This window comes from Ambystoma mexicanum, chromosome 9, assembly GCF_040938575.1.
Source record: "Ambystoma mexicanum isolate Mex_15411 chromosome 9, UKY_AmexF1_1, whole genome shotgun sequence".
In the NCBI taxonomy this organism is placed as follows: Eukaryota; Metazoa; Chordata; class Amphibia; order Caudata; family Ambystomatidae; genus Ambystoma; species Ambystoma mexicanum.
Genome location: NC_090931.1, coordinates 361,251,194 through 361,275,350, shown reverse-complemented (window position 1 = coordinate 361,275,350; position 24,157 = coordinate 361,251,194). Strand labels below are relative to the sequence as shown.

General features: G+C 45.2%; 1 protein-coding gene across 1 annotated transcript in view; it reads left to right on the top strand.

The window, feature by feature from the left end:
- Window positions 1-23,607, top strand: part of TBL2 (transducin beta like 2) — a 199,991-nt gene extending 176,384 nt beyond the window's left edge. The window contains exons 5-7 of the mRNA XM_069614790.1: window positions 17,810-17,936; window positions 18,574-18,726; window positions 23,044-23,607. Coding sequence (XP_069470891.1) covers window positions 17,810-17,936; window positions 18,574-18,726; window positions 23,044-23,497 — 734 coding nt within the window. The 3' untranslated portion in view covers window positions 23,498-23,607. The remainder of the gene's footprint in view (window positions 1-17,809; window positions 17,937-18,573; window positions 18,727-23,043) is intronic.
- Window positions 23,608-24,157: the final 550 nt, after the last annotated feature.

Below are 24,157 nucleotides of genomic sequence, written 5' to 3'. Positions count from 1 at the left end.
TTCAATCAATACCTGGCAACTCTCGCCCACTGCATTGCCATTTTCTGCTAAAATTTCCAGTGCTACGCTGATGACACTCAACTCATTTTCTGGCTGCCCTCGGCCACCTCCTCGCCCTCTCTCATCTCGGACTGCCTAACTGCCATTCAAGAGTCGTGTGCTGCCAATGATCTTTGTCTGAATGCCAGCAAGACTGAGATCCTCCTGACCGGCACACCATCTCCATCCTTTTCCCCCTCACTCTCTGGCGGCTTCCCTGGGCCCTCTTCGTACCACTACCTGCGAGGCTAAGAACCTCGGGTCCTCTTTGACTCCACACTTTACTTCTCCGTCCATATCTGAGGTATCTAAAAAGTACAACTTCCTACTGCATCTCCTCAGAGGTACTATGCCTTTCCTCTCCTTCCCTCAGGAGCTCACTGTCTCCCAAGCTCTGGTTCTCTCTAGGTTGGACTATTGTAACAGCCTCTTTCTAAATCTACCTGCCTCTACTCTCCGGCTCTGCAACTTATCCAGAACAGGACTGCAAGACTTGTCCTTGGCCTCAAGCCCTGGAATCGTATCTCTGCAGCTCTGAAATCTCTCCATTGGCTCCAGTGGATGCAAGGGTTAAATTCAAAACCCACTGCATTGTCCACAAGGTTTTCTGTGGTCTGGGTCCAAAATACCTTCAGCTATTCCTCTGCAAATACCTCCCCTCTCGATCTCTTCGCTCCTCTTCATCCAACTCCCTCCGGGTCAATCGTTTTTCAAAGAAACAAGCTGGGGTAGATCTCGATCTTCGGCTGGGGCCTCTGTCTGGAACAGCCTCTCAGCCATTCTAAAACTTGGAGAACCATCTCCGGTTCTGGAAGCACCTCAAGACCTTCCTCTTTGCTTCTGTCTTTGCTCCTGCTGATCTGCTCTCGCTTGGCACTGTGCACCTGGCCACCCTCTGTCCCCTGGGCCCAGGTATCTACTCGCCCTGCCACCCTCCTGCACTGCCTCCTGGCCACCCCTTGCACTGGGGATTGTATCTGTACCCATACAGCACCCCCTTTTTTTGTTCCTTCTTTTTCTGCACTTATCAGACTTACCCAGTCTGCTGCCTTAAACACAAGACTTGCCACTTGTGGCTGCATTACCATTGTTTATTGCCCCCCATGTTCTATTTATTTTATGTATTGGGTATCTGCTCTCCTCTGTTCCTTACTTTCCACTCTCCCCCTTCCAAGCACTTTTTCCCTTTCCCATGCACTTGCATGCTCTCAATGTCACTGGGCCTAGTAAGATTGTTGTTTTGCTTTTCCTGTGTTCCCCTCCTTTGCCTAGTCACGCTCTGAAACACCGATGTATGAGCGCAATAGAAATAAAATATATCATACCAGCCATTTCGATAGGAGAGGGTAGCATTTGATTGCTACATGAAGTTTCTAGACATAGGGGGATACTAGGTAACTCTGCCAGCACTCTATTGGAAGATAGTGTGTGCTGGGTCTAGGAATTTAAAAAGACAAGGAGTCAATTTAACTTTACATTCTCTGGGAAACTGTAGTTTATCCCAGAGAAGGTGTTTAAACCGTGGGACAGCCAAAAAGGCTTCCCTGTGTCACTGCACTGAGGGTGCTGTGTGACGCACATGAAAAGATGATGCCTACGGAGTTGTCTAAAACTCCATAATCAAAGAACACAAGAGTAAAACGCACATAAAAATATGAGAGTGTGGGGGGGGGGAGCTCACTCTATCCAGGTAAAAAAATCAAGTCCTCAAAATCCAGCAAAGTTGCTGGGGGTCTCTGAGGTGAAGAGAATTAGCACATTCATGACAATTCTCCCTAACAACTTAAAGGTAGGTAAACTTTGTAAAACAAAAGATGCCACAATATATCGGGTGAGTAGAAACAGTTTCAAGAAGAGTTCTTTAGCGTTCAATAAGGGTCCTTCCTAGAAAAGAAAATGTAATAAGTGTCCTGTATACCGTTTTTTTTTATCTAGGCCAGCAAGTTTTAGAAAGACCAAGGGGAAACCAGTAGTGCAAGAGGGTGCCGGCTGGTAGGAAAGACTTCTCTTTACTGCACCTTTCCTTCCATTTTTATGGACCCCCAAACTTTTTGCTTTTATTTTTGACCCTGACCCGTTCTTTTTACAGTGCAGTGAAGCCTTAACCTTCACTACACTGTCTTTCACTCATCTGTTATGGGGAAACTGACATGTCCTTCAGGCTGCCAGTACTGGGAAACCTAGTTTCCCTTTGTCTTACGACTTTGGTACTACTTTTAGTAACTTGTTATTACTTGTGGTAACTTTTTATCATTGAACAACACATCTTACAATGCAGTACAATGGGGTACACTTTTTGTTTTGTCCTAAACTAACACTGAAAGAATTTCTGGTTACTCTAGGTGTGCTAAATGGGCAAGCTGGTGGCAGCAGTGACTTTTTACAATTTTTTTGGTGCTTTTCATTTTAGCCTTACCGTGTTTGGCTACTAACTGTATCTAGTGTCCAAACATGGCCATGCCACATGGTTTTTCACTTGCCCTTTTGCCATCTTGTTCTTTAGCCTTCTTACTGGCCTGTGAGACCAGGAAAATCCTTATATGGACTTCCAGTGCCAGGAAAAGCAGAAGCTTTTGGTGGGCTACTGGAGGACTATGTGTGTTTGCTGGCAGGATGTGGGTTGGGACTGTCTGGTCCCAATCCACAACCTGTTTTTTTTGTCTGAGTGGTATGCATGAGTGTTCCCACCTGTGTGTGTGTGTCTGTCTAGTCCTGCCAGTGGGAGTTTCGGATCTTTACTGGAGAATAAGAGGACCCCTGGAGTAACCTGAAGGAGCCGAGAGTCACGTCCAGCTGTGAGACCCATGAAGAGACTGGAGAACTGACTGAAGGAGGCCTGGCAACCAACTTCTGCTGCTGTCCTGGTGGAGCCCTGCCTTACTATTTTCAGCAGTCCTGCAAGGGAGCTGCTGTCTTGGTGGAGTGGAGGGAGCATCCATTCCAGACGTCTGCTCGGTACCCTGCAAAGAAGAGCCGTTGGAAGTGTGCTGGAACTGTCCTGTGGCTGACCAGCTCTGAGTTGGCGCTACTGTGCTGCTGACGTTGCTGTTCCGAGTTGAGGCCTTGAACTTGGGTGAAATGTCAGAGTCCTGGCGTCAAGGCTACCCGAGATGGGAGGGAAAGTCTGACCACAACAAGTGAGGCCCCTTGTCGCCATGCTGCGTTGACCACTGTGTGAAACAGCTTACCTGAGTCGAGTCCAGTCCTGGGAGGGGTCCTGCATCATGTTTTTCTGCATCCTTCATCCGAGAGATCTTGCACCAGCGAAAGACACTGACCAGAGATCAGCTTGGACCTGCAACCCCTGCAAATCAAGTACTGAGGCTGACGGCGGAAAAAGCAACCTCGAACTTCTATTGACCTGCCAAGTCCTGGGAAGAATCGGAGTACAGGGGGGGGAAGTTACAGAGATTCTTACCTGCCCCTAATCTCCCTTTAAATGTTTTCCTAACTTTTACAAAACCTTTGCTATACTTTAGCTTTGCCGTTGCTTGGTCGCGCAAGCCTTCTGAATATTGGGAACACTTCTATTAGTTAGAATAAACTGTCCACTAAACCTTGTAACTGTTCACTGGACCCCAGAGACCCAACCTTCATTTTTTCCTGCATCACAAACTGTCAGAACTTTCATGAACTTTTGGGTATAAGGCCCCAGACAACTTGAAGAAAGACCTTATGAATTTGGGGTTAATTCTCTGTGGGCCTGTAGTACATAAAACTAATCTGCACTTTATTTTAGAGGAGTTTGATTTGTATTATGCCCTAGTCTAGTGGCTGTATATATGTAATCTATTATTAGTGTTGTGGCATACTTATACCTGTTAGTCATTTTTCATAGTGTTGCTTGGCCAAACTGTATTTGTATACATACTGTCTAAGTGTAATTTGTATTTCCCATTGTGTGTACTAATTGTGGACCCTTAACAAGTTCACCACCACCATAGCCTAGACCTTCACTGCTACCTTGAACTGGTTTGGCTACAGCTTGCAGAGTTGACTCTATTACAAAATAGGTTGGCCTTCTATCTGTCCACCAGGCCAGAGTATAGAAAATCAGCCCTAACGCAGGCTTTGACAGGAAAAGTGTTACCTTTGTGTGACAGTGTACCTAAGTGCAGTTCCTTGCGTTCCGGTAGTGCAAGTCCCACAGAAGACCCTTGATGATACGAGGTCCAGGCATGAAGAAATCCACAAATAAAAGGCTTGCCAGCAGCATTGCAGAGTTGGGAGAGATATACTCTGGGACCAAAAAAGCTGTTCTACAGCAGGTGTTTGATCGCTGAACATCGTTCACAGCAACCGCCTCTGGAAACTGTCGGACTGATCTAGCGACGTGCATGAGTGATCCCCGGGTCCTTGGAAACTGCATTATTGAAGATTGGGCCATTCCCAGGGCAAGGGTCAGCAGCGCTAGAGGTGCAGAAAAGTTAAGTTGTTGCAGTCTGTGGTAGCCATTGATAGAGTTCCATGTCTTTCCCTCGCACAGTATTTGGCTTTTGGGGATGGGGTAGGCTTGGAGATACCCCAAGGAAGCACAGATTTGTAAGGAAAGTTGAAGTCCAACTGGAGAAGGTCCTGCCATGGCAGAGGGTGTGGGTGTTGGGAGTTTTCCCAAAGTCCTCTAAAAGGTACGACTTCACAAAATGATCCCAATGGTTTGTAGATCCCCCAAATCTTAGTATCACCTGTGTTACTCGTGGAACCTTGGTAGAGTGGCAGAGCAGTCAGGCTTGTCATAATAGGACGATGTGAGCTGTGGGTAAATACACTGAACATAGTTAGTAATGCGCAACAAAGAAACACTTGCATATACATTTATATTAAAACTTTAATGCTTTAATTTATATTAAAGCATTTTCATTCCTTCATGGTTTAGCAGCACTAATTCTCTTAACAGCAAGTCCTGTTTCAGTTTCTCCAGCAGTTTCTTTGCTTTGTTTTTTAGCAGCACGAATTCTCGGATTAGTAAGTCTTGCTTCAGGTTCTTGAGCACTTTCATTGTTCTGTCTGAAAGCATGTTGAATTTCTAGAAGCTTCATGGTCTTGAGATCTTCCTTCTACAGAATGTTGATCGTGTTTCAGCTTTCGATGTTTTGTTTTGAGTCGGGTGGAATTAAATACTGGTCTCTTTTTTTTTTTTTCCGTATCATTTCTGTAAAAATATATTCATGGGATTAAAGCACTAATGAATGGAGAGAATACAGAAGAAAGAAGTCTTTGTTAAACATGGAACCTGATTCAAATCGACTCATTCAACTGTCATCTTCAAATTGTAGTAGAATTCCATTTGATGTCATGAGGGTGAAGTACCTGTCTTCACACAATTTTGCGATAGAAAATAATCAGCCGTTGATCATGTTTCAGCTTCGATGCGCAATGAGAAATTTCTTCAACTGACCTGTAGATGGCGGAGTCACACCACAAAATGTAATTCTGAAAAACAAAGAAACAAAGATTAATTATCTCTGGAACGGTCGGACCTTTCAAGCCAGAAGTGGTTACATTAATTTGGCAATGAAATAAAGAACATTCTGTTAGGGGAAAGTCCTACTGGCAGTAAGACTTTAGTAAGCTATCCCAGTGGTTTGTAGCTCCCCAACTCTTAGTATCGGTCGGTACAAGCTCAGGACCTTGGTAGTGGGGCAGAGCAGTCAGGTTTAACTTAAGAGGAAGATGTGAGCTGTAGGTAAGCACTCAATCTTACACGGGCACAGCAAAGAAGCACTTACACATATATTTATATAAAAGATAATGTATTATATTTACACCAGAATCGCTTTAAATACTTTGGACGTTAACGGTAGAACACTTAGGAATACTAGATAATACACTTTAAAGGACACTTTCACTTTTGTGTTTGTTTGCGGTTACAATTAAAGCAATGTTAGAAGGGAAAATACAAGGTTATCGTATCATCGGTAATTGTGCGGTTTTGAACAAGTCATACAGTAATGCATTTACTCTGCAAACACATATAGAGAAGTCACTTAAATGGAGGGAAATAAGTGGTTAATGGAACATGAGCTCAAGGTTCTAGAGACTGTTTCTTCGCTTGGCAAGTCTTCTTAAGTCCAAAAACACAACCCTAGTTAAAGGCAGTTTGGAGAGGGATTGAAGCCTTGACAAACAGTGAATGAAGAGAACCTGCGGATTGCTTCCATTGTCTGAAGTTATTGAAGCAGTAAGTTAACAACTAACAAAGGAGACCGGAAAAACTGACTCGTAAAGGAGACACAAGCAGCAGCTTGGGTCAGAGGTAAGAGGGTATTGCCCGGTACACCTCTAGGTGCACTCCAACTCTCTGAAGCGACTTCTCGGAATCAGATAAGCAATAACTTCTTCCACACTGTACCTTGAGTTTAAAGGAAAGATTGTGGCTGGATTCTCCTCAATGTGGCAGCGCTGGACCCAACCTGCAGATTCAATGGACGGGATCTCTCAGCAGTCTCAAGGGAGGACCTCTCGAACGGCTTTCAGCAACTTCTCTAGTCACTCTGCTGTTTTGGCGCCTTTTCTGCAGCACCAACAAAGGACGTGATTCACCCGGACAATTGTTGGTTCCTGAACTCTGTTGACGGGAATTTAGTTGGGAAGGATTGTCTTTCTGGAGGTTCACCTGGAGCTCATGAAGACAGATTCTGCCTTTCCACGACGATGCACTTCAATTGGGTCGGAGGTCTCCTGGTATTGGGGTCCGTAGCCCTGGAGAGGCACAGCACCTCGGGAGATGGCTCTGATTAAAGTTCATCTTGTGACCGTTTGTTCCCATCAGTCAAAGGGAAGGAGTCGTCCTCTTAGGAGCTCCTCTGTCACATAGAAAATAGGGTCAGGACAGCAGTGGTCACTTCAGTGTTGCAAGTAGTCAGCAGGCGTTACTGGTCGACTTCTACGCTTACTTCATTTTCCAGTGGTCGACTTGCCTTTCACCTCAGGAGCTTCTTTTATACAGTTTCAGCACACGCTCCTCTGCAATCTCTCAGCAATTTACAGAAAGTGGCGGGTGGCTGTCGATCAAGCCAGCCAGACCCCCCAGTGAGAGCTGGGTCCATTCAGGCACTCAGGTAGACAAAGGACAGGGAAGTGAAAAACTCCTTTGCCCACTTCCTGCCTGCCCAGACATATTGGAGCTTAGGCAGACACCCCCAAGCGTTCCCGCCAAAGGCAAAACACGCACACAGGGCTTCCCCTCCCCTCCCCCCCCACCCCAAGACAGTAAAAGAAGGGCTGACAAAGAACCACCACACTAGTAATGGCGACAAAAGAAAGGAGCCACGAAGTTAGTACTTGGGTTACCCTGTTGTGCATAACCGGGGCTATGGACATAGCCTGCGGTAGAAAATTTGCACAATAGTTGGTAGAACATGTTCACTGCCACAGCCATAACTAGGAGATTGTCTATGTGACAAAGGTCACAGAAGCAGAGAGGTTGGTACTAAGTATTCCCTTGGCACTCCACATAAGGTGGTGTGTGCGCCAATCTCTCCTACTATAAAGTTTAGGAGAGATACAAACTATCTCTCTATCCTTAAGAACTGTAGTTACTCTTGGATATGAAAATAGAATCTCAATGGTGATCCAAATGGTCCCCAGTAACTCTGCTGATAAGGAGATGTGTGCTGCAATAGTAAAATACATATGCCTTCAGAGAAATGGAGGAAAGTAGACTCCCTAGGACAGTAAAAACACAATGGAAAGAGTTCCAAAAGACAGAGTCCATAAGAATGAGTGAGAGGGAAAAGGCTATACTGCATTACTGATTAAAGAAAAAGGTGCAGACGTCCATCAAAAAGTGCTGGGGATCTCACTAGGAGAAGGGATGAAGCATAAACTTGATACATCTCCCTAAGAGCGGGAATGCTATTTCAGTAGTGCAGTTGCAAGATTCGAGGCAGCACAGCCTCTGCAGCTTAACAGGTGAGTGGAGATGGAACCAGTGTGTGTTTCTGCTGTCCTTGGATAATTATTCTCTGGTTGGTTCAGCTCTGAGTCTTGCGAAGAGGCACCAACTTCAGGGTGCATTGATGCAGGCACAGTCTGGAGCTTCAGGGAGACTAGGCCATAGACCAGGAGCTGTGATGCATGATTAGGGGAAGGAGAGCCGCCATGGGTTCCTTCTGGTCTTTTTTTTGGAGCGGCAGAGCTTCACTATTTGATTCCTCGAGACGTCAAAGGGTGCTGGTAGAGCACTTCAGCCCTTACTAGAGTAGCAGGCCTGCCAGTCCAGCTTCAGAGATGCAGCTGTAGACCAGGTGAGTGGGCAGGGGAGGGGGTGGAGGGTATAGGTCTGCTTTTTAACTCACCCAGGAGTCTGTGAGTAAACGCAAAACTCAATCGCACAGTAAGCACATTTCAGAGGATTTGGTCCACCAGTGGCTAGCCATCCATTCAGACACACCCAGGCACACATGAAGCTCTCTCGCACAATGGAGTGAATCCACACTGCCTCATATAGACTACTGCAAATGCCAGTCAGAACTGGTTTCAAGCTGCCTACCGACCCCACTCCTGGGACACACCTACCCAGGGCTCATCATGTGACCCCTCTGTCTGGTCTTCGAAGCAAACTATTACAGCATCCATCTTGACGAATAAGGGTGGTGGTCAAGAAGGACCCAGCCAGGTAAAATGGATTCCGGCATTACACAGGGAGGAGAGGAAAACTCCATCCTAGTCATATGATTAACAGGGGGTTGGGGGGCAGAGCACAAAAACCGTCGAGCTTTGAATTAGGCCTGGCTGGGAGACCACAAGTAGTTTGAAAGCAAGGTGTCCAGTAAAAAGAGAAGGGGTACCCTTCAAGTCAGGCAAAAGAACACAAACAATTGAGTTCTTCTCTAACATCTTCCAGGAGTGCGGGTTCAGAGTTCCAGTAGTAGACCAGGCAAGGGGGTTTGCATTCATGGCCCTCGAAGGCAGTGAGTGAACACCCAATCGCAAACCAAGCATCATTCAAACAGACATGATGAGCCAATGGCTGACCATCCCTCAAGGCACACCTAGGCGCTCTGAAAGACCATAGCAAATAAAGCATAGCAATCCCCTTCCTCAGATACCAAAGGAAGGGAATTGCTATGCTTTACTCAACTGGCCTTTTGCTCACTTGTTACGTGGAAACTGACTAGTCCTTCAGACTGTCAGTACGGGGAAACTGTTTCCCTTAGTCTTTTGACTTATCTATTTTGGATAACTTTTTACAATTGCACACAATATCTTCCAATGCAGTGGATATTGCTGTATCACCCTAGACTACACTCAAGGGGATTTTTGGTTACTTGCAAGTGTGCCTACAGACAAACTGGTTGCAGCAGTTACATTTGAACTATTACTGTACCTTTTTGTTAGCCTTCTCGCGTTTACTGCATTTGACTACTAAATGTGGCTAGTGTCCTAACGGTACAACGTTGTTACATCATCTGGTATTTTTTCAATGTTTTTTTTCTTAAAATGTATTTCATGAAAAAACGAATTGAAAAATATAGGGGGGTAGAGATGGACATGTAAGGGGAAGGGGGGGTCGGGGATAGGTAAAAAATTGGGGATGGGAGGGTTGGGGAGGGAACCCCACCAAACATAATTGTTTTTTCGTGAAACTTTAAAAAAGAAATTCCAGAGCCCAAAAAAAACATTGATGTAATAATACAGAACCGTCCTAACATGGCCGTGCCACAAGACATTTTCTTTTCTTCTTTCGATATCTTGTCCTTTTGCCTTCTCAGGTCAGGAAAATCCTTTCATGGGCAAGCTGTGCTTTCCGCGGGCTGGTGCAGGGCATGTGTTCAAAGCCAGGAATGTGGTTGGGATTGGCTGGTCCCAATCCACAAACTGGTTTCTGTATGTCTGGAGTGTATGCACAAGTTTCACCAACAGGGGTCCCTGATTAAATCACTGCTGGGGTTTAAGGGGCAGATCTTCATTGGTTGGGCTGAGTTTCTGTTCTCGCCTGAGTTTTTCCACAAGAGGAGGAGTCATGCAGCCATTCCCCAGAGATCTGGCGAGGAGCCTAGTATCCTGCATAACCGTGAATACTTCAGAAGACTCGTGGACTAATCCTGAAAAGGCCTGGCAACCACTTTGTCCCAGTGGAGCCCTGGCTGGCCACTGATCTTAGAAGACCAGTGGCGGCTGGTGACTTTGAAAGATGGTGGGGCATACATTTCCCGGGGACGAATTTGTGTTCGAAGAAGCTCAGTGAGCGAGTCCACACCACTCCAGAGGGGAGCGGGGGTGGGGGGGTTTGCGCAGGGGGCTTTGGAGAATCTTCCCCCGCAAAATGTTTTGAAAAATGGCTTCCAAAATGTGCCATTTACTGTCCAAACCAACCGAAATATGACATAAATAACATTAGGTTTTACATACTAATAGTGGTACATTATTCTTACATGTGCAAGTGTGATGGTGTATTTTACAGTACCTTGTATTGAGAATAGCTGGTACTATGGTTTATGCATAAAGAAATTCAGCCAGTAATGTTGGAATAATATCATTTTGTCATGCCGTTACTGGCATTCATATGCGTTCATTTTCTTACTAAGCTGGGATTTTAGGCATTTTCTGAAGGGGGAGAAACTAAGCTAAAATATTAACATGTAATTAATCAGAATCTTCATACCTGATGCAGTTTAAAAAAGAAAATTATTCATCAGAACAACCTGATTCTGACTGAGGTTGGTTAAACAATATAGCAGTCCTGTGTGTATGTGCAATGACAGGTTCACTGACAAATCTCCCTTATTTCTAATCATGAAGATGAATCCCACCACAAGTGGAGGTTCATTGCGTTAACCATGGTCCATGCTTTACAGCTCAGAAACATGCATAGTTAGAGACATTAGTTCAGTGAAGGTCTGTGTTAGGCAAAGTTTGTATGCAGTACCCTTTGGGACCACTACACACAACTATGACTACTGGTGTAAGCAAAACCAACCTTTGGTATAAGTCTGTACTAGACAGTTTTTGGTAGCGGAGCTGAGCAGCCAGGCTTCTCTCAAGAGGGAATGTGAGCTGTAATGATGTTACACAGAGGTCTACAGTCACAGGCGTTCAAATAAACTCTTACACTCAAGGTTTCTTTGTTAAATACTTATTAATGTATTTAACTGTCAGTTATAAAGCATTCATAAGGAGGAGGCAATAATATCACACACAAATATACTTCAGTACTGTACACTTTAAGTTTCTGAGGCATTCAGAATACTTTGATGGAGGAGCAAAAAGGCATAGGTTATCAGAAGTTAGAAAGAATACAGTTATTTCTTAGGCAGTGCAGATATTTTGAGTTCACAAGAAGTCAATTCAATAGGCTAGGCCAAAGTCAATGGGCTAAAGTCTTGGATAGGATAAAGCAGTTCTGGTGGATGAACAGAAAAGTCTCTGCCAAAGTTTTCAGGAATAGTTTGTAACAAGAAGAATCATATGTTGGGTCACAAGCTGATTGGGCCTGCGAGTTGGGAAAGTTCCAAGCACTTTCACCGCCAGAGGTAAGTACGCTCAGTCTTATTTCACAGTACCTAACAAATGGAGAAAAAGGTGCAGCTGAAGACTTCTGTTTCTGGCCGTTCCTGCAGATCTTGCTGTTCCTGGGCCTCAGTAGGAGGGCCAAGAGGGAGGACGTCGGGGGACTCCTGCACTGCACTGGGAATGGTCAAAAAGCTCGCAACTAGCAAATCTTCAATTTTGGTAGCTGTAGTCAAGCACACAAGCTGGTGTCCCTCTCCCTGGTTATTCAGTTTCCTGCAGCACTCTGTGGAAAATAAACCAGCTCCGGGAATGATATCCAGGTGGCTTAGTGTCGAGTTGATTGGTCCCATCAACTCAAACGGAGAAGTCGACTCGACAGTGGTTTATTCAGTTCTCTCCCATTCATTCCGGCCTACATGTCACTTACCCAGCAGAGTGGCTGTCCATGCCAGACAGTCAGCCAGCCAATCTCCACAGAGTGCATTTGGGTCTCCCAGGAGACTAAGCACAGGGAGATTCGGGCACCTCCCTCACTTCCTGCCCACCCCAGACACTTGGTCGCCAGAGGCGGTCTTCACTCCGGTAGCCCGCCAAAGGCGAATAAACAAAGGAACCAAACCTGGTTTGGCACGCAGAGCAAAACTCTAGAAGGACCTTTCCACAAAGAAATGGCAAAAAGACAACCTGTTTTTTTACAGAGGGGGCACGGACACCATGTTGAAAATCATGGCTCCCGCGATTTAACGCTACCGGTGTTCGCGGTCGGGAAAAATCATGGTAGTTTGTTGTAAAACCACTGCTACCAGCCATTCCGAGAGGAAAGGGTAGCATTGGACTGCAATAGAGTGCTGGAGGGATTACTTAGTATCCCTCCAGCACTCTATTGTAAGATAGGGTGTGCTGGGTCTAGGAATGTAAAAAGATTAGTAAAGTCAATTTCACTTTACCTAATCTGGGAGAAAATAGTTTATCCCAGAGAAGGTAATTAAACCTTGGGAAAGCCTGAAAGACTTCCCTGTGCCACTGCACTGAGGGTGCTGTGTGACACAAATTAAACAATGATGCCTATGGAGTTGGTCAGACTCCATAATTCAAAAGAAACAAACCCAGAAAACACATTGAATTGTAAAGTTCAAAGTCCCAAAGTTTAGCAAAAGAGCTGGAGGGCTCCAAGGTGGGAGGAATTGGCACATTTGGGGAATTCTCCCTAACAGTCTGACACTGTCCTCCTCTGATGGCACCTTTTTAGTGTGGGCTATTACACCTATAAATCGAAAAATGTGCAGATAGGTGGAAATGGCATATGAGGAGGGTCACAAAGCTTATATGTGTTTGGTTATTTGCCCACCCATTGCCTGTTAATCCCTTTGGCCATTCCCACACAGTTCCGAGTCCTGCCCCTCCCAAAATGCCTCCTCATGGGAACTCTTTGAGCTCGCTTTAACCAAGTCTTATCATCAAACTGTGTGCAAAAATGTGCCTGCCACCAGCAGTGCTTTTTTGAAAAGCAGTCTTCTGCGAGTTAATGACTTAATTGGGGTTGGAATCCCACTACTGGTGTAATACACATTTCTTAACTAGATCTGCCTTCAGCCGCTCGATTTGTAAGCGCTGTGCATGTCCTTTAACAAAGTCCTGTTAAAACCAGGCATTGGCAAAGCCAAACGTTTCAGCTAGAAGTATTAGGCATTTGCCAGGCACTGCTAATAGATACCCAGGTACTCACACAATTTTGCACCTGCTACCATCAATGGGCAGTTAATACCACTATAGATGTGCCTGTCAAGTGCCTTTCCCATGCCTACACAAAAGCTCAAACTGTTGGCATTGCCAATGCTTGTTTTACTAAGCCATTAAACACGTGCAATATGACAGCACTGGGCAGTTGCAATAAGCATTGTGTGATCCAGTGCCCCACGCCCCAAATAAAAGTAGCCTGTGTCAACATGCATGAATTTTTGGTGTGAGCCTTATTCGCTGCCCCATGGCCGGGCAGGAATACCTCTCCCCACGCCAGGGCCATGCAGGAATACTTCTGTGTATCCCCTCTCCTTTTGCTGAAATGCTTCAGGCGCTCACTATTCGGACTGAACAGCATGATTTCTGTGTGTACCAAACTGCCTGATTGTAAAGGAAAACGAATCCAAGTACTTTAGACAAACTCATCAGTTTAATGTCCCTACTCGGTCCAGTCCCTACGTGTACCTCACGAGCACTGCTCAACTTCACGTGTGTGCTCAGCCTCTCCTTACCCATTGTGCAGTGATACTGCAGGTGTACACAGTCTGCTCTTATTAAGGAATACTCTTCCGCTATGCATATAGGGCAAAAACAAAATAAAAAATACCATGGCATTTTCTCCAAATCCCAGTGTGGTCGTCTACCCACTACTCCTGTTTCAGTCTACCCTTTCTAGCAACACCGTGCAGGAATACTTCTAGCTGCATTACCTCCCCACACCCCACCACATCCCTCACTTTGCAGCGATGTGAATGTGTGCACAACCCATGTTCCACCGTCATTGTACACAAATCTGTAACCCCTAAACCGTCACTCACTATGCAGTATCTTCAGTAGCTTCCTCCAACAATCCTCGACAATTGGATTAACCTGTGCCAGCTAATGGCTCCCTTGCCTCCCTATACAGTCATTCAAGGGCCGGAGGCTGCCATTTCATATAATATAAACAGATTCTGCATTTCCTGTCAAGCTAGCTCCTCCACACAGCCATCACCGGACATATCCGAGAACAGGTGTTTTCGATCACTATGGCTCTTTTGTCCACTAAAATCAATAGCACCAAACCCCTTTTTTCTCCCTTCACCTATTTTATTTTTGTATAGCGCTTCCTGACAATTATAATTGGGTTGTAGCGCTATAAGAAGCATGTCGGGATAGTTCCATGTTTGCATGAACATCTGAGCCCGGGTTTCTTTAGAGTACCCCTTTTTGTTCCTCGCAGGATTTCGACTCCGTTCGTGTCATCTGGGGGCTATATATTAACTTTTGCTATAATAGTGCCTTTCTCTTCAGTGACTTTACCATGTTGCGACTTAAAGCGTGTGGGCCTATTTTTTTGTATTATTGCATGACTATCATGGGACAGGATTCACTCTCCCCCCCACCCCCATATGTGAGGTGCAAGCCTTTATTTAAAGGTCACCCCAAGGTGAAGCAGTCTGCATTAGTGTTTAAGCATCACCACCCTCACCCTGTTGTGTGCATTGGTGTGCCCTCCATGAGGGCAACGTTTAAGGCATCTGAAGGGAGTAGGGGCAGAGTTTGCATGATAGCTTGTGTGTGTGTGTGTGTGTGCGCGCGCCTGTGTCTGTGTGTATGTGCGCCTGTGTGTGAGCGTGTCTGCCTGTGTGTGAGCGTGTCGGCCTTAATTCCCTTTTCTGGTGTTGATGCACACATTCCCGTCTACTCTGGGCATTCTGCAAAGAGCTGAAGGTGCTGCAAGGACCAGATTTCCTTGTCTCGTGTGAACCAGTGGACTTGAACTGGTTGTTTCGCATTAACTCACTGATTGTATGTATGTGTTACACTATTTAGTTTGTGATATTGCTACCTGTAATTAGTCATTTTTCATAGTGTGTTCTTTGGTCAATAAATGTTATAATATTTCTATACTTGCCTGTGTAAGTGTAATACTTGATTGCTCATTGTGTGGACTCATTGTGGACCCCTGACCACACCTGTCCTCAAACTCCGCCTTGAGCACTCTCCATGCAACCTTGATTGGTTTGGCCAAGCTCCCAGAGTTACCCTGTTCACTATAATTAGGTTAGCCTTCTAACCATCTGTCCACCAGGCCAGAGTTTAGAAATCCAGTGCAACAGCCATGAATATGAATGGAATGGTACAGGATGAAAGGAGGGTGTTAGTGAGAATTCTCAGAAATGTGCTAATTTCTCTCTACCTTAGAGGCCCCCAGCACTTGGACTCTAGGACATTTTAATGTTTACCTGGAGAGAGTGAGACCTTTCACCCACTCTCATGTATTTTACTGTGATATTAAAACTGTTTCTTTTGGTTATGGAGTCTGACAAACTCCATAGGCATCATCGTTTTACATTGTGACACATAGCACCTTCCGTGCAGTGCAGTGACCCAGGGAAGTCTTTCAGATTGGCCAAAGATTTAAAAACCTGCTCTTGGATAAACTGTTTTCCACGAACAGTGAAGTGAAATTGACTTTACTTCCATTTGTAACTTTCTAGACCCAGCGCGCACACTATCTCACAATAGGGTGCTTGAGGGGTCACTTAGTATCACCTTTGTCTAGTTTCTCATATAACATTTGTTACCCTTTCTACAATTGATGGCTTTTGGCAGTGGTCTACTTTTAACTACCATTGGTAGTGTTTACTGCGGGCTGCGTTTGCCGCTGCAGTAAAGCACCCATGGGTGCCCGTTCTGTCAAAATTGACCTGGTATTCTTATTATTTATTTCCCCCCCCCCCCCCCCCATTTCTTGTTGGAAAGGTCCTTCTTGAGATTTACTTTGTGCGCCAAACCAGATTTGGTCCCTTTGTTCATTTCATTTTGTCTTTGGTGGGATTCACGAGTGAAGCCCACCTCTGGCTCCAGTATGTCTGGCAGGGGCAGGAAGTGAGGGAGGTGCCTAAAACTCCCTGTGCTTAATCCCCTTGGTAACAGGAATGCACCCAAGGTGATTGGTTGGCTGGCTGTCTGGCAAGGACAGCCACCCTGCTGTGTGATTGACAGCTGGGCTGGAATGAATGGGAGAAACCTACATAAAATGCAAGGCTTTTTGGCTTGGAAAGCAGAGTCGAGCACTGGACGAAGGAATCCGCAGAAGAACTTGGAAGAGACGCCTGCTGCAACTCCTGGACTGTTGGTTTGCCTGGTGAAGCCCTGCTGCTGTGCTGAAGTTCTGAATTAGTTTCGACTAGAGAAGCCCTGCAAGGATGACTTCTCCTCTTGGGTTGGTGGGACCAATCAACCCCAAATTGAACTCGTCTGGACATCCTCTCTGAGCTTGCTGTACTTCTGCTGCTGCCGCTGGAACTGAAGTGCCTTGGAGAGGAACACCAAACTCAGTGGATCGCTTTTAAATCAGACCCGAGCACTAGGAAGATCCTCCAGACTTCCCTGCAGCAGGAATGACCAAGCCTGAGCCACCTCAACATAGTGCTGGACCTGATGCGAGGAAAGTCGAAGTGGTATCTGAGAACCGGTGTTGCTATTTTCTGTAGACGCGAGGAGCTGAAACCGCTGAATTTTGCCCATTGCTGCCGCTGACCTTCCATTGCAGTGCAGGAATCCCAAGACATCCTCCCTCTTGTCCCCACAACTCAGGCCCAGGAACACCAGGATCTGCAGAGCTGTACAGGAACAGAAGCCAGCTGGAACCATTTTTTCTAACCAAAGGTACTGTATACCTAAGAGGACTTGCATCTTGTGGTGTAGCCTTACTTGTTCTCAGTTAAACTTTTCTTGGTTGCCCTTGCAGAGTTGCCTGCAGCTTTGCCCCTCACAAGCCACACAGCTCGTGGCCCTTCAAATGATTTTATTTCAGCTTTTTTTTCTGAAAAGATTTTGCAAGACTTTTACTTACCTGCAAAGAAGATCTTCAGCTCCCCTGGACTTTACTCAACTAACATTGGCTGTTCTGGCTCCCTGAGAGACTCTTCTCACCCCTGACTCTGTACCTTTAGCTTCCCCCAGGAAAGGGTTAAATGTACTTTGCAAATAAGGGTTCAAAAAGTACTTACCAGTTTATGAATGATTTGTTAACCTTTATTTTGTTCCCCAATCTAACCTTTGCACCAAACTCAGTACTGCTATAAATGTACCAGTGATAAATCGATGTCCACAGAGTCCTAGCTATTTAAGTCACCTAAGGGTGTAAGAAGTGTCTTTGTGCCATCCCCAATGGGTATCATCTGATTTAGAGAAACAGAGTGTTTTGAAGTATATTATTATTGTTACATGTTTTACTCCCTTCTGAAGAAGGCTTATATAACTAACTGTTAAATAATTGTTTAATCAAGAAACCTTGAGTGTAAGTGTTTATTTGAATAACTATTACTGTGAGAAAGGTTGGGTTCCTATTGCCAGGAGGTCAAGGTTGCTGTAGTATTCTAAAGGATACTGCACAAAATCTTGCCTAACAATCCACCTTTACATATTACTGACTTTGAGCTCTTCACAGTTTCCTTCATAATTGAACCTTAAACATTAAACCAGAAAGGCCATGACATTAGTGAAAATAATTTAATACAAGGAGTAGATCCTTGGAGACGGCCAGCTTCTAAATATCTTCTTTGTGTCTTCTTTTTGCCAGGGAAGTTCATCATGACTGCTTCCAGTGACACAAACATATTTGTTTGGGACCTGAAAGGGGAAGTGTTGTCTAACATAAACACTAACCAGATGACCAATGCATATGCAGCTGTGTCGCCCTGCGGAAGGTGAGTCCAGCGCTGGGGGAACAATGGGGACGATTTTTCCTTGCAGAGCTATTTTTGTGTACCACACCTTTCTCTGAGTTGCTTAACGGGCAAAAATAAATGGATACATGGGCCACTTGCCACGAGTTTTAGTTGCCCTATTGGGCTGTGCAACCTTGTCTTCTGGCAAGCAGACCTCTGCCTGTACTGGGCAGTCCTGTGTTCCTTTGGGAAGTGAGTCATGTTTTGTACAATGACACCTCCCCAAAGTAAGTGGGTCTTTTGCTGTTGGGCTAGTGATTGAGTTCTGATAATTTTCTTCTGGGATTGAGCCCCCATGTCTCCACACTGTAGGAGAGTTTGTTGCTGCCTAGATCGGTTTTCTGTAGACAATGTCATGTATTTTGTGGCTTTGTGTATCTGAGGTGTAACTTGCCCCTGCAGTAGAATCTTCCTGTAGAGGAAGCGCCTAGATGCCTTTGGGTCATGTGCCCTATATAAATGTCAAAATAAATAAAGAGCAGCCGTACTTGACTGTATTATGATGATCAAGGATTTCACACCTCCTCAAATCCCATTCTTTTTAAGGTGACTTACTTTTTTAGACTGCATGAAAAAGTGAAAGTGATTACTTACATGTATATTTTCTTGCGTTTAGGTTTGTCGCTTCCTGTGGTTTTACTCCTGATGTGAAGGTGTGGGAAGTGTGCTTCAACAAGTCTGGAGACTTTCAGGAGGTGGCAAGGGCCTTCGACTTGAAGGGGCACTCAGCTGGCGTATCTTCTTTCTCTTTTTCCAACGACTCACGGCGGTAAGAGCATTGAACCTAACTGAAAGATTGTGTTAATATCCTTGTTCTGTGACATTGAATCCTCTATAGGGTGCCCAGATGGCTGGCATAAGCCCATGCTGTGAACCACCAGAGCAGCTTACAAGACCTTTTAGTCAACCTTACAAGTTCTATTAGCAAAGAGAGAGCAAGAGCAAGCGAGAGAGAGCACAACTAGAAAAATAAGTAATGCACCTCCTCTCAAAACCGAACATCTGCCTGTCAGGACAGTTTTTCTGAAGGCCACCCAAAGGGACTTTATAAAACTATAGCTTGGGCAATACAGAAACTCAAAATGTTAGTACAGGCCTGTACCTCGAGGGAGAGAGGGCTTTAGTAAACTCTGAAGTGAGGGATGGTCCCTGAAACGTCCCTGTCTTTGTCTCTAGGTGAGCCTGAGTGAAACCAGTTCTGATAGGCTGGCTGGCTGTCCGCAAGGACAGCCACCCTGCTGGGCGATTGGCAGCCTAGCGCTGTCAATAAATGGGAACTTGCTTAAAAGGCAAGGTTTTTGGGACTAGAGGAAGCGTCTATCACTGGAGGACAACATCTGATGAAAAAGACGTGAAGAGACGCCAGTAGCAGCCTCCTGGAAGTGCCAGGTGAAGCCCTGCAGCTGTAGAATATCAGTAAATGCAGTTCCGATGCTTGTGGATCTGCTTAGTCAAATGCTGTGCATATAGTCTGACATCTAGTGATAATCGCGGAGTATTGCATCTCTGTGTAACTCCCCTCCAGCTCACATTGACCCCTCTTGAGATGAGCATGGCTGCTTAACACGCTACCAACCTGTGTAGTACAGACTTATTCCAAAGGTTGGGGTTCCTATTGCCGGAGGTCAGGGTTGTTGTAGTACACCCAAGCATACAATCCTGCCTAACAAAAGTCAAACCAGGACCTCCCAGCATAAGGACCAAGAAAGGACAAGCCATCTTGAATTGGCGAAAATAGAACACTGCCACCATTTTGGGTCAATGGTGAACCTTCTGTGCACTACTGCGCCTATATGTACAGCCTGGGAGTAGAAATTGCACAAAAGTATGTAGGATAAAAACCACTGCCATCGGCAATTCAGAATAGCTCATCAATGAAGCAGTGAGAAAGTTGATACTGTGTAAACCCTCAGCACTCTACATGAGGTGGGGTGTGCTGATTTCAAAATAGAAAAGGTAGGTAGGTCAAAAAAAATCCCGCCTGTAAAAAATTAAAAAGGGAAGCCCATAGGGCTCCCAGCAACACTGGGATATGGTACTGCAAAAGACAGATGCTATAAAACGTAGAGGAACACGTAGCTCCAAGAAAAAGGTATAAAGATGTCTGATGCTTGTGAATCTGCTTGGTCACATGCTGTGCATATAGTCCATCATTTAGTGGTAATTGCAGAGTATTGCATCTTGTCTTTCAAGGATCGAATGGGACGTCGACATGGGCGTGACTGTAACACTATCCCTAACGTAGTGTACCCAAAATCCCTCAAGCGTCGGTCCCACCAGATTGTTTTTTTCCGCCAACCTAGTTGGTCGCTTATGTGGAGCTCGTAAGAGTTTATATTGCTATACTATTCCCATGGCCTCCGGTCGTTTAGTCAACTTAGACAACCTTCTCGACGGCTGTATCGTGGGTTTCCTGCTGCCACTGACTACATCGACAACTGCTCGGCAACTGTTGACCGCGTGGCCTCGTCCCTCAGGCCTGGCCTTTACAGTAGAGAGAGTGGGGCCCTGTTTTCTTCTCTTTGAGAATGCATTTTTTATTTTATTTTTTTTGTCTGGCTACCGCTAACCTCTGCTTTGGGGCGGACTCCTTTTCAATTCTGCCTGTCTTGTAACGGCAAATTTCCCTGGAAAGGCACCCATCGCCGATGCAACAACTGTCTTCGTGACCATGACGAGGGCTTGTGTAAGGCCTGTAAACTCTTTTGGCCGAAGATGCTGAAAGAAAGGTGGACTAAGCGGTGGGCGGCCTACGCAATGCAGGCCGAAAGCCTTTTCTCCCGCTGGCGCTTCGGACGAGGAATCCGTCCGCAGTCATGGCTTTGATTCTGAAGCCATTGACCTTTCTGCGGAGCCTACGCTCTCCCAAGTGCCTGTCCCTGATAGGCAGGCCGTCGGCACTGTTATGGGGAAGTCCCACCCCAGTGACAAGGGCACCCATGCAACACGTGTACTTAAGCACACAAACCCTAAGGCCTCTTCGGGGTCGTCAATAAGGCTACCAAAATGTCAACTGTACTTTCCGAACCTCGTGGTACGGTGCCCTGCCCGCAACCGCGGCATGCGTATGGGCATAAAACTCTAGGAGTCCTTACAAGACTCCTGGAGTTTCTGGCCGGATTGCAGACGTTGCACTCAACTACGCATACAGACGCAGTGGAGCCAGAGGCGGGTTTCAGGACTGAAGCCCGCCTAAGCCAAAACAAAGAAAGGGCTCAAACCTGGCTTGGCGCGCAGAGTAAACCCCAAGAAAGACCTCACAAACAGAAAATGGCGAGAAAAGAAGACCAGGATGTTTTGACAATATGGGTGCTATAATGCAGCTGAGTATTCAGCCTGCGGTAGAAAAGCACAATGGTAGGAAAATAAAACCACTGCCACCAGCCATTTAAAGTAGTGAGGTTAACATAAAAAATGTTACAAGAGAATGTAGGATAAGGGGCTACTAGGTAAACCCCCAGCACTCCACATAAGATGGTTTGTGCTGGACCCACACAGAGAAAAGGTAAGTAAAGTCAATTTCGCTTTACTATTCTTGGGAACAGTAGCTAACACAAGAAAAGGTATTTAAACCTTATGAGAAATCTAAAGGATTTCTCATTGACACTGCACTGGAGGTGCTGGGTGTCGCCATACAAAAAGTAGATGCCTATGGAGTTCGTCAGACTCCAAAAACAGTGGAAACACATAATCCAAATCATGTCAAAACACATGAGAGAGTGAGAAAAAGGTCTCACTCCATGGTTAAAATTAAAAAGTTCTTAAGTCCAGCAAAAAAGCTGGGGGTCTCTAAGGTTGAAGGGAATTAGCACAGAAAGGAGAATCCTCCCTAACACAGCCTTATGCTAAGAGTGGAGCATATGTACTGCCTCGGGTATGGTTTTTAGGATGTCTTGGTATGACTTTAGAAAGACTGTCCTAACAAGGGTTTATAGGAATTGCTTTAGTGGGGTTTTACATCACAATTACTGTGATTACAGGGTCCCTAATGTAGTAGAGTTTGGGTGACTTCTTTTTTTCTTGACCCAAAAAAAAATGTAACAACGATGGGGTTATATCTCATCTGAACTTCCCCCCCGCACCCAGCACACATGCTCTTGTTCTAATTCTTTAGGAGGAGGTGGTATGCCTGCAGTCATTTACACCCACTTCCAAATCTGACTATACTTAACATTGATCTCTTCTTTTGCACGGGCAGTGGTTTATACAGCAAAAGCCCTGACAATTGCTTGACCCCGCTTTCCTCCAGTGGCTTTCTTGCTTTTTCCAAATATGGTGTTCAGTGATAAGCATACAACTCTGCATTCTGTATTGAAATTGGAATCCAATTCTGGTAAAAGCTGAGCATGAATTAATGGTTCCCTGCAAATTGAATTCTAAGCAGGCTTTTTTCCTGGCCTTTAACTTGAGCCTGTCGGCATGGTGTAATCCTAAATTTTCTTTGCTTCAGAAAAGAACATTATTTTCAGATGTGTCAAATACGAGATCAAACCTTTCCTATTTAGGCCCCATGCTACCAGGATCAAGGTAAAACCGCAAAACCAGACATGTTAGTTTTTTTTATAGCTAAATCATTACCTTTAAAGCCTTCTTGGCTTGGAAAAGTTAGGAGGAAAAGAGTTAGACAGAGGTAAGGAAATGCTAATCACGGTTAGAAACTTGCCTACTCTACCAATCGGAGCCTGTTATTACCATTGGCTGGCTTCCGTCTCTAGCTTGATATTGGCACATAATGAAACTTTCGCATAACATCTATCTTTCAAGTGTGGCATGTGTGAAGGCAGAGTTCTGCCTAGAGACAGATTATTTAAAATGTCCAGATAGTACCAAGTACTAGCGAATGGGGGTGTAAGTGTACTCTCTAGGCCGGGGGTCTTCAATCTGCAGCTCTCCATATGTTTTGAATTCCAACTCTCATGACCATTGCCTATGCTGGGTATGATTGATGGGAGTTGTAGTTCAAAGCATCTGGAGAACAAAGGTTGCAGACACCTGCTCTAGCCTAAGGGTACAGGGGTTACTTCACACAAGTAACTTTTCCAATATCGGCCTGCATTGAAGTAAAACCATGTCTTTTTCTCACTAGGATGGCAACTGTTTCCAAGGATGGCTCGTGGAAGCTATGGGACACTGACGTGGAGTACAAGAAGCAACAGGATCCCTATTTGCTTTTTACAGGCAGGTTTGAAATGGCAGAGCCATGCCGGATTGCACTGTCACCAGACGCTCGAGTGGTGGCCATCTCTGGTGGCTCCAACATCACTGTGTACAACACCAAAGGCGAGAAGGAAGAAGAGTTTTGCAATGTCCACGGGGAGGAGATTGCTGATCTTGCGTTTGATGTGAACAGTCGCTTTTTAGTTTCCACTGGAGACCGGGCAATCCGTGTTTTTCACAACACAGCTGGCTACCGGGCAGTGATCGCAGAGATGAAGGTGATGTTGAAACGGGCCACCAACGAGGGTATGAAGGAGAGGCTGCGGCAGCAAATAGCGGATGCGCAGAGTTCCCTAGACAGTGTCTATGATAAGAAAGATTGACTCCTCACTACAGACTCTTAGTGCTGCCTTCCTATGAACTATCTTCATGGTTTTATTATTTACAAAAGAGGTTTCTAATAAAGTAATGCAACTGATGGTTGGAGAAAGGATTGCTTGTTTGTGTATTTTGTCATACACAGCTGGGATTCTTCTGATAGCAGATATACTGGGAGGCCCTCAGTCGATATGAGTGTTGAAGTATTTTCCGCAGCTATTAATGTAAAGGTTCATATAAAGGAGGCTATACAACTTGTTAACCATCCCAATCCTCGCTTTGCAGTGTGATTCCAGGATAGATGTGATCTACTTATGTTAACTGGTTACAAAACCATACTTGGCTAGTCCATTCAAATTAGTGATTTTATAAATGTGTATATATTCTGATTGAAAATGACTTGAATGAATTGCAAAGCTTTCTTACTCTGTTTTAAGGTAGGTTGTGTCCAACATTCTGAAGGCTATACCTCACTAACCCTATGGAGAATCTTGGGCACCCAGTCAAAAAGGAAGCCACACCTTTCTCAAAGGAAGGCAATTGCACAGAGCATCAAGGCCAATTCTCATGAAGGGGGGTGCAGGCTGCAAAAATACAATTAGGCCGCACCCTCATCCATAGCAAATACACTGCACAGATGCACTGAAAAAAATGTTTTATACACA